Source organism: Larus michahellis, chromosome 15 (assembly GCF_964199755.1).
Source record: "Larus michahellis chromosome 15, bLarMic1.1, whole genome shotgun sequence".
Lineage (NCBI taxonomy): Eukaryota > Metazoa > Chordata > Aves > Charadriiformes > Laridae > Larus > Larus michahellis.
In genome coordinates this window covers 3,173,758-3,185,908 of record NC_133910.1, presented here as the reverse complement: position 1 = coordinate 3,185,908, position 12,151 = coordinate 3,173,758, and the positions used below count along the sequence as shown (strand labels likewise).

The 12,151-nt window shown below is 48.1% G+C and overlaps 1 protein-coding gene across 3 annotated transcripts in view; it reads right to left on the bottom strand.

The window, feature by feature from the left end:
- PNPLA7 (patatin like domain 7, lysophospholipase) overlaps positions 1–12,151 on the bottom strand; it is a 137,552-nt gene that overhangs the window by 17,110 nt on the left and 108,291 nt on the right. For all 3 annotated transcript variants that reach the window (XM_074609343.1, XM_074609344.1, XM_074609345.1), the window contains 3 exons: positions 9,991–10,107; positions 3,987–4,056; positions 2,099–2,215 (listed from right to left, as the gene is read on the bottom strand). In XM_074609343.1, the coding sequence (XP_074465444.1) occupies positions 2,099–2,215; positions 3,987–4,056; positions 9,991–10,107 (304 nt within the window). The remainder of the gene's footprint in view (positions 1–2,098; positions 2,216–3,986; positions 4,057–9,990; positions 10,108–12,151) is intronic.

The following is a 12,151-nucleotide window of genomic DNA, read 5'->3' as shown; positions in this document are numbered from 1 at the left end:
GAGGGGAGATTTAGATGGGATATTAGGAAGAAATTCTTTGCTGTGAGGGCGGTGAGCCCCTGGCCCAGGTTGCCCAGAGAAGCTGTGGCTGCCCCATCCCTGGAGGGGTTCAAGGCCAGGTTCGACAGGGCTTGGAGCAACCTGGGCTGGTGGGAGGTGTCCCTGCCCAGGGCAGGGTGGTGGAACAAGATGGGCTTTAAGGTCCCTTCCAACCCAAACCATTCTGTGATTCTTTGATTTGCAGCAAATCTGCTCCCCCTCGGGGAGGTCCCACCCTGCCTGCTCCATCATAACGCAGAGAGCCCAGCGTGCTGCCGCTCTACACCGACCGAGTCCCCGCGTAACCGCAGGGTGAGTTCCCATTGCTGAACTGCTGCAAAACATCCTTCTGGGGTACGTTTTGCCCCGGATGGGTGGGATGACCTGACTCTCTCTGAGGCCATGCTGTCACCAACGTGAAGGCGGCAGCAAAACCGTATGGCAGGGAAGGGGGAAGAGGTGGGACACACACCACTGGGTTCCACAGTTCCACAGAGTAGGCATGCTGTGACGGAGCACATTAAACCCACGTTAGCTGTCCCGTGTGCGGTTCTCATGAGAACGAAAGCTGTGGGGGACATGCAGGGAGCACAAGTGGCAGCTGGGCTGAAGGGGGGAGTCAGCAGCGCAGGGGTCAGCCTTGGGCAGAAGGCCATGAAGGGAAGGAGCAGCAGCGGAACCCGTAGCAGCAGAGGCTGGGAGGACTGCGGTCTGAGAAAAGCTTTGGGAGCCAAGAGGAAGATTCATATTTGGAAGTGGGAGAGAAATGAGGCAACATTTCCTACTTCAAGGTCAGGAAAAGGACTCGCTGCAGCCTTTGGATTCGGGCGAGGATTTAGGGAAGTGCCAAGGGAGGGAAGAGAAGGACATGTACCTCACGGAGTGAATTTATATTTCTTCCACACCCCCAGAGTCCAAGATAGTTGCAGTTTCCAGAACAGTTATGCGTAGGAAAACCATAGCTCTGAAGAGCCAATTTAGATGCTTAATTTAGATACTTATTTAAATCAGATCTGTTCTGTAACTTGGATTTTTTTTCCTGGGCTTGTTCAGCCTATTGTGTCCTTTCCAGCCAGTGTCACCCGCGTGTGTGCTCTTTGCCCTCTCCAATATGCACAGGTGGAAGAGGTTCCTCCATTTGCAATTCATACTTTTGCTTACAGCCACAGAGAATGCTAGATGCAGATTTAGGGGGGCAGTTTTGTCTTATTTCCGTTTCTGATTTTTAGGCAAATCCAGCCATGATGGGAAAACGCAGTCTGGGTGTGTCTGGAACATGTAAATGGCTTCAGCTGCTCAGATGCGGAGTCTCTAGTTTAGATTCCTTCCTCTTTGTACACAGTTGCAAGGACACTACGCAGCTCTGTCCTCTCTCGGCCACCCTCCTGAGCCCCCCGCCTTCCGGGGCTTTCCGACCGCGATGACAGTCCTGACATCAAACGCACCCCGAACACACACAAGTGAATTCACACGCCTTGGGCCCTTTTGGGTTCTGTCCTCGCAACACCCCAAAACTCCACATCGCCCTTTTGAACGCCCCAAGAGCCCACCTCTGCCACGTGGTAGCAGCTCACCGCGACACCCATGCCGTCAGTCAAACCCTTCAGACCCTGGGGGACACCAGTCTGGACAACGAAGCGTTAATGCTGCCGCTTTCTCAGAATTATTTCTTATTCAACTGAGACTTTTTGAAAAGAAACTCAAAGATAGACTATACGTTTGCAGTTTAATTTCTGCTCTCTCCTTTCAGTGAGCACTGAAATGAATTCAAAATTAGCTTGGAATTATATGTTCAGAATATGCCTATTAGGAAATACTCGGTAACAAAAAATAGTCTTAATAAAGCCAGGACAAAGCAAACACCTAGGAAACTGAGAACAATGGCTCCTGGTAACCATCAGGAGAATAAAGGTGTCTGCAGTATTTCTCCTTGCTTCATTTTTGGGGGGGGAAAAGGAAAAAAAAAAAAAAAAAAAAAAAAAAAAAAGGACAAAGTTGTGCAGGCTGTTTGATAGTCTGTGTTCTTAGTAACTTCTTCCCAACGGATGAGTGCACCTACCAGGCAGGTTGTTGATGTAACCTCCGTCCATCAGGAGATGCCCGTCCTTGGGGTCGCAGAGGGGAGGCATGTACCCAGAGAGGGACATGCTGGCACGGACGTACCTCCAGAGAGAGCCTGCAGGAACGGGAGGGAGGGAACGGCAACGGCATTAATTACTGCCGCAGAGGTGGGGTAGGCTTTCGCCCTCGTTAAAATAACGGGGAGAGAGAGGCTGTCCGGAGAATACCGTTAGAAAGTTATTAAAGCAGTTTATTATTTTCTATACCATAATCCTGGTGAGGGGGAAACAAAAAACCCCGGGCCATGCAGACACACAGCCAGGCAAAGGCCTCAGGAACCACCGTTTTAAGCCCACGCCTCATATTTATGGCCTTCAAGGAGATTTCGGCATATGCCTGACTGCAGGAATCATCTTTAGTGCTTTGTTGAGCCAACACCGATAAGGAAAAGAAAAGGCTTCTCCGGGGACAAAGGGATAGAAAGAATAAGCAGATTGAAGTGCAGCTAAAGCCGTTATGTTCTACAGAGATCCACAAAAACCAGGCTTTTAGCAGGAGCTGAACATGAAAAATGTATACTGTGGAAGACCAAAAATTCTGTTTTCCCTGCTCTGTAACAAGCAAACATTTTCACTCGTAAAAGCAGCGTGAGTACGTGGTGGCAATCTTATCTCTTCTTAGGACATTGCTGTTAATAGGGCTGTAAGGAGAAAATTATAATCTTTTAAGCTGTTAGAAACAGAAAGTTTAATCAAGTAGAAACTGATTGGATCTGTTTCCTGGAAAACATTCTGCTTTAAGGCTCCTATTTAGTTATTTCTCTATTAACATTTGCATCAGCTGAATTGAGGAGACACCGCGTTTCCAAAGAGGCCAAGAGTCTCATCTGAGAAGCGAATCTTTAAAATATCAAAAATAAATAAGACTTGCAGTGTTAGCTCAATTCTCAATAATTAACTACACGGTGCTTCAAACAGCAGCTCTTTCCAGCAAACCAGGAATTGATTTTTATTTTTTTTTCTTTTCCTTTTAAAATACTTAGCGTTCCCTTTCTAATTATAACCTAAGCCCTCCTTCCGTTTAGCACAGGTCAACGCTGGCGGATTTGGGCTTTTTTATTAATAGCTTTAGTTGAGTTGGAACTTGCACCCAAGGAAAATGCTGACTTCTCGCCAGAAGACAAGACGAAACCAAGAGGTTCCTGCCCTAACAGCAGGAACGGAGAGTCTTAACCTGCGCCGGCTCAAAAGACAAAACATCAGAGACGTGGCAGCAAAGGCTTCAGCTGCCCACGGAAATATCTGGGGCAGCCGGTGGGTTTGTCCCGGCTTCGCTGGAGCCTGAGTCACGGCACCGTTATCCCAAATAGACAAAAGGTAAAGCAGGTGTCCCACGGGGCTGCCACCACGTCCTGGCAGCGGAGCCCACAGCTCCGACCTTTCTCCTCTGTTCCACCAGTAAAGTACGTCACAGTTTTCCACCGGAGGAATAAAGAGGACTGGACACAAACGAGAACCTAACCCAGCCTCTGCTTCCGGCACAGGAGTCTCTTTGTTGAGAAAACAGCTTCAGTTACGGGGAATTTGAATCTTAAAGTGTTTTGGCTGCGTTACGTATGATTTATGGCTAACACACCCGCACTTTGCAGGATGTTTTAAGGAAACAGAATGGTGCCAATGGACCCATTTTCGTGAACACAGCATCTCATTTAATTTCTTCCCAACAGCTCTGTTCCTTGTTATCTGCGTACCACCACTCTGGTGCTCAGCAAATAACAGAGGAGGGAGGAACAAAAGGAAAGACAAATTTCAAGGCGAGGAAGATCCCAGGAAGAAGGGGTGACACTGAATCTCACACCATTATTTACAGCCCGCCTACACACTCACCGTCCGTGTGGACCCTCATGGCTGAGGCAGTGATATCCGTTGTGATGGTGAAGTAAGGAATCCACAGATCCTGCAACAGAGGAGGCCCCAATTTTACTAAATCTGTCACCTTCCCTAACACAAACCAAAGCAACAACCCCCGTGTCCTAACGGAGCGAGCTGCAGACACACACACCTGCATGGATGGAGAAAAACCCATCAGCCCCGTGTTTAAGTTCATAAATTTGTTTCTTACGCAAACATTTTGTTCAGAACCAGGGCAGCCAAAAATCCTTATTTCCTTTTTTTAATAGCAAGAAACACTTGTTGCAGAAGACTGTCCGGCACACAGAGCAGCACAGAAGCTTCATGACTCAAACCACAGATCACCTTCTTTCTGGTATCTGTTTTTCTTTCCAATGAAGCGTGGGGGTCTGATGCTAACTCTCACCTAGAGAGATCCCTAGGCTGTTTACTGCTGGAGGACAACGTGAAGGGAAGACTTGCCTTTTATATATTCGGTTCTTATCTAGGTCACTAAATAACTGCTGCTTTTGGCCTCCCCTGGAGACCCGACCCTAAGCTAGAGACACCTTTGATCCCACCCAGTGCAGCCATTCTTGCATTTCACCCAACTGTTTCCATTCAAGGTGGAGTTCATCCAGCACACAGAGCAAGTCTTCCATAATCGCATTCACCATGGATGAGCACACAACTGCTCAGCTCTCCCTAACCCCAACCGAAAACCAGCAGGCACCATCTTCCTTGCCTCAGCTCCTGAGCCACCAGAGCCCAAGAAAAAGAGGGAAGAGCACAAGTCACGGCCTCTTGACTAAAGGGACATTCAATTTGTACCTTGTGGTGATGAAGCCAGGGGTCATTTCAGCAGGAGACGCAGAGCAATGCTGCCGAGACGCAAAGCTGCCTAGACTCAAAGAGGACAACCCAAATCTTTGCAGCATTTCCTATAGGAATAAAGGGTCCTGCAGGGTAGATCTTCAAGACGACCTCAAGGCAGATCTTCAAGAAGGCTGATGGATGGACCACTCAGTGGATAAGGAACTGGCTAGATGGCTGCACTCAAAGGGTTGCAGTCAATGGCTCAATGTCCAAGTGGAAACCAGTGACGAGTGGCGTTCCTCAGGGGTCAGTACTGGGACTGGTGCCGTTTAACATCTTTGTCAGTGAAATGGACAGTGGCATAGAGTGCACTCTCAGCAAGTTTGCCAATGACACCAAGCTGTGCAAGCACAGTTGACACCCTGGAGGGAAGGGATGCCATCCAGAGGGACCTGGACAGGCTGGAGAGGTGGGCCCATGAGAACCTCATGAAGTTCAACCAGGCCAAGTGCAAGGTCCTGCACATGGGTCATGGCAATCCCAGGCACAAATACAGGTTGGGCAGAGAATGGCTTGAGAGCAGCCCTGAGGAGAAGGACTTGGGGGTGCTGGTGGATGACAAGCTCAACAAGAGCAGGCAATGCGCACTTGCAGCCCAGAAAGCCAACCGCATCCTGGGCTGCATCAAAAGAAGTGTGGCCAGCAGGGCGAGCTGGGGGATTCTGTCCCTCTGCTTGGGTTGGGGGAGACTCCACCTGCAGTACTGCATCCAGCTCTGGAGCCCTCAGCACAAGAAGGACATGGACCTGTTGGAACGGGTCCAGCAGAGGGCCACGAGGATGATCAGAGGGCTGGAGCCCCTCTGCTGTGAGGACAGGCTGAGAGAGCTGGGGGTGTTCAGCCTGGAGAAGAGAAGACTCCAGGGAGACCTTAGAGCCCCTTCCAGTCCCTAAAGGGGCTACAGGAAGGATGGGGAGGGACTCTGGATCAGGGAGTGTAATGATAGGACACGGGGTAACAGTTTCAAACTGAAAGAGGACAGATTTAGATTGGATATCAGGAAGAAATTCATTGCTGTGAGGGTGGTGAGGCACTGGAACAGGTTTGCCCAGAGAAGCTGTGGCTGCCCCATCCCTGGAGGGGTTCAAGGCCAGGTTGGACGGGGCTTGGAGCAACCTGGGCTGGTGGGAGGTGTCCCTGCCCAGGGCAGGGGGGTTGGAACTAGATGATCTTTAAGGTCCCTTCCAACTCAAACCATTCTGTGATTCTGTGAAGACCCCAGAGGTTGCTTGGTACGGAGAATGGTTGACCTAAGTGCTTTACAGGTCTATTCAATGGGGCTAGACCAAGCCAACAAACCCTGCTCCCAGCAGGGGAAGTTCTCATTTTTGTTTCAGCCATGTCTGAACTCACATCCCTCTGGCTGGAAAAACTGGCCTCCTGGCTGCGGAGGCCTCTGTTGGAGAGAGGATAGTTTTGGAACGTCTCCATGGTGCCCAGTGAAAGCGCAGCCTGCAAAGGGGAAGGAGAAGGACTTGCCTGAATAAATTGAACTTACGCCCAGAGAACAACAGCTGATGGTTCTCTGTCAGTCAGCAAAACTGAATCAAGACTGAAGAGGTTAGACCTGCTTTCCCAGCCAGCCTCTTTGTTCACGGGACAAGGTGTCCGGGTCTTCTCTGGCACAGCTCTGATGTGCCTCAAACTCAAGCCGAACAAGGGTTTGGGTTCCAGCTATCGGTACGAGCTGGGAAGCGCTCCCTCTCTGCTCAGCCTCTATTTCTGGTGTAAGTTTCTGAGCTGTTCAGTACAAAATCCCGAACTGCCGAGAAGGAGGGTTTTTTCGAGCGAGTTTAATCTCTTAAGCAGCTCTGCAAAGACGGAGGAATCGGGGAGGACTAACAGATGCTGCACAAGTATTACAACCCATCTGGTATAAATGCCATGGGAGGGCGGATGAATAAAGTGTGACTACGAGAGTATTAGGGGTGCCTCTCCATGCTAAAGATACTCTGATGATTGCAGATCTCCGTGCAGCAGCCACACTTTAAGCAAAAACAGGGGAGCGGGGAAAAAAGTCTATCTGGCGCTTCCCTTCATATTCGTGCAAACACACGCATGAAAGAAACTAACCCAAGGCCCACCAGGCAGTAACAGACTGCATTTCTCAGACATCATTTCATTTAATTTGGGGACAGAGCGTTATTCAAGTCTGAAACAAGACCTGATAAAAATCTTTTCCGATTCCTCACACCTGAACCTCCCGCTGCCATGACTCGCAAGAGCATTTTGTGCTCCTGGTGTCGGGGATAAAACCTCCAGGGCGCAGCGCTCTGCTGGAAGGATGGGTAGTTTCAGAGGAGCAATAACTCTGTTTCTTGAGAAATCTCTTTCAAGCGCCCTGCCCTGGATTTCTGCATGTTTTGCTGGCAGAAGTTGCACAGGCTGCTGTCGTGGACCGCCTCTGGCTGACATCTGCAGCAGCAATCCCGGGGGTTGCTGGTAACCAGGGCTACCCCACAAACAGCGCTGTGGGAATCGGGAGACACCTACGTTACAGGGGATGTTAGAGAGCAAATTTAAGAGAAAATGGAAACCTCCCTCCCTTCCAATGTCAGAAATAACAGCTCAACTTCTGCTCGGGTGCAGAAGAGGGATGAGGGCACGCGTGGGAAGTGCAGGAGAGCCACCCCACACCCACGGGTAGGAAAAAGGAGGATCTGGCCCAGAGCTTCCTAATTTTAAGCTTTTATAGAGACACAAGGGTCAGTCCTCACCCCAGCCCCTCGGGGAGGAAGGTCTCAGGTTCTGCTGCCATCACTGTGGATCCCCCCAGGAAGGGGCAGTCGTGGCCACGCATCCAGACACAACCTGTGTTTGTAACGAACTCTTATTGATTTGTATTTCCAGCTGGAAGTGACTGCCTGCCACCCACCCCCCTCCAAAACCACGCCAGCTACTGAGAAAAGATAGATGTTTGCCGTTTGGATGCTTTGAAATAATGCTTTAAGAAAACATTTGTTCGAGGCTTAAAACATCTTAGTTCAGCTTCTGTTACTTTACAAGTGACCCTTTACACTTCGGCAGCTTTCAATTTCCAGCTGTCCAGTGACACGAGCGGTGAACCCGTGCCGATAACACGAATGAAGGAGTAACTGCCTCTGTCCTTGCAAAGCCACACGGCATTTCTCCTTATTTATCTGATGGAAGCCATCCAACTTAGCCTGCGACCCTCAGCATGTGGGCAGAGATGCCTCAGAACTGGGGTTCTCTCGGACAGAACCTTCCTGTGACCGCAAAGTTAGAACAGATCATCCATCTCTGGAGCCCTCAGCACAAGAAGGACACGGACCTGTTGGAGCGGGGCCAGAGGAGGCCACGAAGATGCTCAGAGGGCTGGAGCCCCTCTGCTGTGAGGACAGGCTGAGAGAGCTGGGGGGGTTCAGCCTGGAGAAGAGAAGGCTCCGGGGAGACCTTAGAGCCCCTTCCAGTCCCTCAAGGGGCTCCAGGAAAACTGGGGAGGGGCTGTTTGCAAGGGCAGGTAGTGCTAGGACGAGGGGCAATGGTTTAAACTGGAGCAGGGCAGGGTTAGATTAGCCATGAGGAAGAAGTTCTTTACACTGAGGGTGGTGAGACACTGGCCCAGGTTGCCCGGAGAGGGGGTGGAGGCCCCATCCCTGGAGACATTCAAGGCCAGGCTGGATGAGGCTCTGAGCAACCTGACCTAGTTGAAGATGTCCCTGCTGACTGCAGGGGGGTTGGACTGGATGGCCTTTAGAGGTCCCTTCCAACCCAACACCTTCTATGGTTCTATGACTCTATGATACAACTACAGCTGTTAAAAATCCTAAGGAAGGAATCGACTGCATCTTGAAGGGAAGTTCAATAAACTGACTGCTGAAATCCAAAGCAGTGATAGACAGACCAGGGGAAGCTGGGGCCACCTAAGCTCAGAGGAGATTTTCTTCCATTTTGTTACTCGCTCTTTCTCAAAGCTCTGCCCAGCGTCACCTACAGCCTGACACTGCCACGTACCATCCACAGCTCACAGCACAGAGAAGACCACGCTGCGCACCCCCGAGAAGGTCCCAGTGCTTTGCTAAGGCAGCTCCTTGGCTACGTCAAAGCGGAGAGGAGCTGCGGTAGTCACCGGACAACCACACATCTTCCTATCAGGCTCGGCTGGAACCAAAGACAGGAGCTGGAGTGCTTGAGAGGGGGACACGCGTGATCAAAGACCTGAGCGCATGGCTGCTGCTGCCGAAATAACTAAACAAAAATAATTCCAGTCTCAGAAGGACTTATCACTCTAAAACTCCCAGCGCCGTCCCCTCTGCACAGCAAAATGCTATTTTAAGCCACATGATGATTAATCACTTACTTTCATACTCACATTTAAGTAGGGAATGTTTTAGATTCTTTTTAATAAACATATATTTAAAGTATATACAGTGTGAATTTGCTACATAATCTTTCACCACGAGGATTCCAAACACAGGAACAATTTGGTTAAAACTGCAAACAAGGTAAGATTGCAAGACTACCCAAATGCTCCCTGAGCTCGGTGATCCGGGAAGGCCACCATGGACAACGCACTTCACAAACTGCTGCTGCTGAGGGATAGAGGACAGGCGGGATTCGGAACGCGGCCATCAGCGCAGGCATACAACCATACGACGTCTTGCCATTGCAAAAGGTCACCACGTGAAAACCAGGACACACCACACACTGACGTTACTGCAGTTTTCAATTGGTTGCTCCTAAAAGCTCACTCTAGCTTCAAAAATAAAAATTACAAAAAAAGCCAAACCCCTTGCTACCCTCTCCAAGCCCTTCTTCTGGTGTGCCCTAAGGGTCTCTTCTGATTTGCAGAAAAATAACGACAAACCAGCCTCAGCAATTCTACTTCAGGGACAGAATTTTAACTTCTGCTCTCAGACAATGGGATCCCTTTGTCGAACAGAACAGAAGTAGCTACAAATAATCCACTCCTTGCGTTTTCCAAATCCACCAAAATGAAAGTACAGGCTCCTTCCTATATTCATGTAACATCACATTCACGGTTTTAACATGTTTTCAGTAATCCCCCAGCCCCGTATCTCATATGACCACGGAAGAAAGCGATTTCTGCTGCAACAGATACAGTGACATCATTTTCTGTACGTAAAGCGAACGAGCAACCTACCTCTATCTGCTTATCTTTGAAGATGTTGTTGATGCTGCTGTTAAAAGCTGCTCCAGAAAACATAGAGGTTATTGGATATGTCAAGTCTAGAAAAGTCTTAAACACTGAGTTCATAACCTAAAAAGGAAAAAAAAAGCAAAGCATTTAAAAGGTAAATATATGCAAGGATCCGTATTAATGTCTGCATTAATGTATGCAATTTGAGAGACATCACATTCCAGATTCTATGGCCAAGGCCAACATGCTGGAAGCACTGCCTGTCTAAGTACAAAAGTCGCCAAGGGGACAGAAATACAACTACCAAAACTACAACCAGAAACTCCTTGTACGGTGTCAAATTTAAAACAAAAAGCAGCAAACTTTGTAGCCAGTTTGCATTAAGGCTATGGAAGAACGTACATTTGTGTTGCTTCGCTTCTACCCATAAATCAAAACGTCCCTCTAAAGCAGTGCGCACGGGCACCGGTCTCTGCCTTAACAAATGTACATGAATCATACAGTTTAATTCTTGATTTATATTTTTTTTCCATAGCAAAAAAGGTATTATTAGTTATCTCCCTCTTCATCATCCTTTCCACAGCGTACATGTGGTTCACTGGCATGAAAAGGAAATCATAAATCTGTACTCCAGGAATCTATATCTTCATACATCTCTTCTCATTTGGGGATCCCACCTCATTTTTCTTCCAGTCTTAAATCTTGTGCCTGCCTCGGTGGAAGCACTTACAAAAACCCGTATGTGATTCTCTGGGACTGCAACAAGGTTAAGTCACTCGCACGTTAAAGAGCTTTAAATCCATTTTTTATGTATTGGTGCCCGGTATTTCTCATTCCCAAAGCGAGTTGCTGTGCTCTCCGCCTGCTGCTCGGCAGCCAGGGTTGGGTACTGCCAGGGCACCCCACGGCAGCTCCGTAATCCAAACCGCACGCAGTTTCCCAAAGCCCAGAGATACTCATTCCATTACGGAAGAGTGGCAGGCACTGTCAGATGTGTCTCTTCTAATCACACCTATACTGTAATTAAGCTTTCAAGGATTCTTTTTTTTTATTTTCCATTTCGAGCGCACTAACCTACAAGATAAAATGATGGAAATACCTGAATTCTATGGCATTATGGCCCCTGTGTTGGTCCCACAACCGTGGGACCAACCAAATCCATTCCTCAAATCCAAACCATTCTATAATTCTATGAAATCCTAATAAATCCTAATAAATCCTAACAAAATTCAACGCCTAATATATTACATCATACTCAGTTGAAATGCAACAGAAGATGAAAAACCCCAATTAACTCATTCGCAATTAAATAGGGTTTCCCTGGATGAAGCATTTCTGTTAGATGAAATATCTTCTCTCTCCAGGCGTTCTCTATAATTTAAGAAATAACTTAACAGCAACATGGCATCATACCCCGCCAGAAAGCTGCAGCTTCTAAACCTGCCGCCTATTAAAGGATCTGAGGTCAACATCTGGCCTTTGCTTTCCTCTAGCAACGACTGAAAGGCGAGCAGGATTAGCCTACATCGCCATGCCCAGCTGCCTTGAAATATATATTAGGTACCTGCCCAGAGAATACATGTCCAAGTATATATAAAAAAAAAAAATTTTTTAAAAAATCCTTAAAATCAAGTATATAAACAGGAAACATGGTAAAACGTAAAAGCCTGAGCACAAACCCAATAATGAACCCATCCCCTTCATTCGCATCCTCGCTGTAGGTCGTGACGGGGCGAGGACAGCCGGCCAACCCGACTGTAGAGACGCTACCTGCGGCTTCCGAGTTAAATGGAATTAGTGTTGTACTTCAAATAGGGATTTGGTCTCTGACATTACTTAGAATGATTAAATCGGGGAAAGAGGCATTTATAAAAAGTCCTTTATTTAATACTGAAGAAAAATCTCTCCAACTCAGCACCAAATACCGGGCTACCCTTGCTGCAAATGATCTTTACAATGCTGAGCCTCTACATTTTCCCCCGCTATTAATGCTCGCGGTAATCTTGTACATGAACAAAATACTTCTAATTAATGGTTATTTCTTAATATTCTCATTTCTCATAACCAGAAGATGCCCTTTTAGCTGACGCTGATGGCCAACAGCCTCCCTCAGCCTTCCAAGAATAGCTGCTACCACCCACCATTCCCGAGATAAATTAAGTTA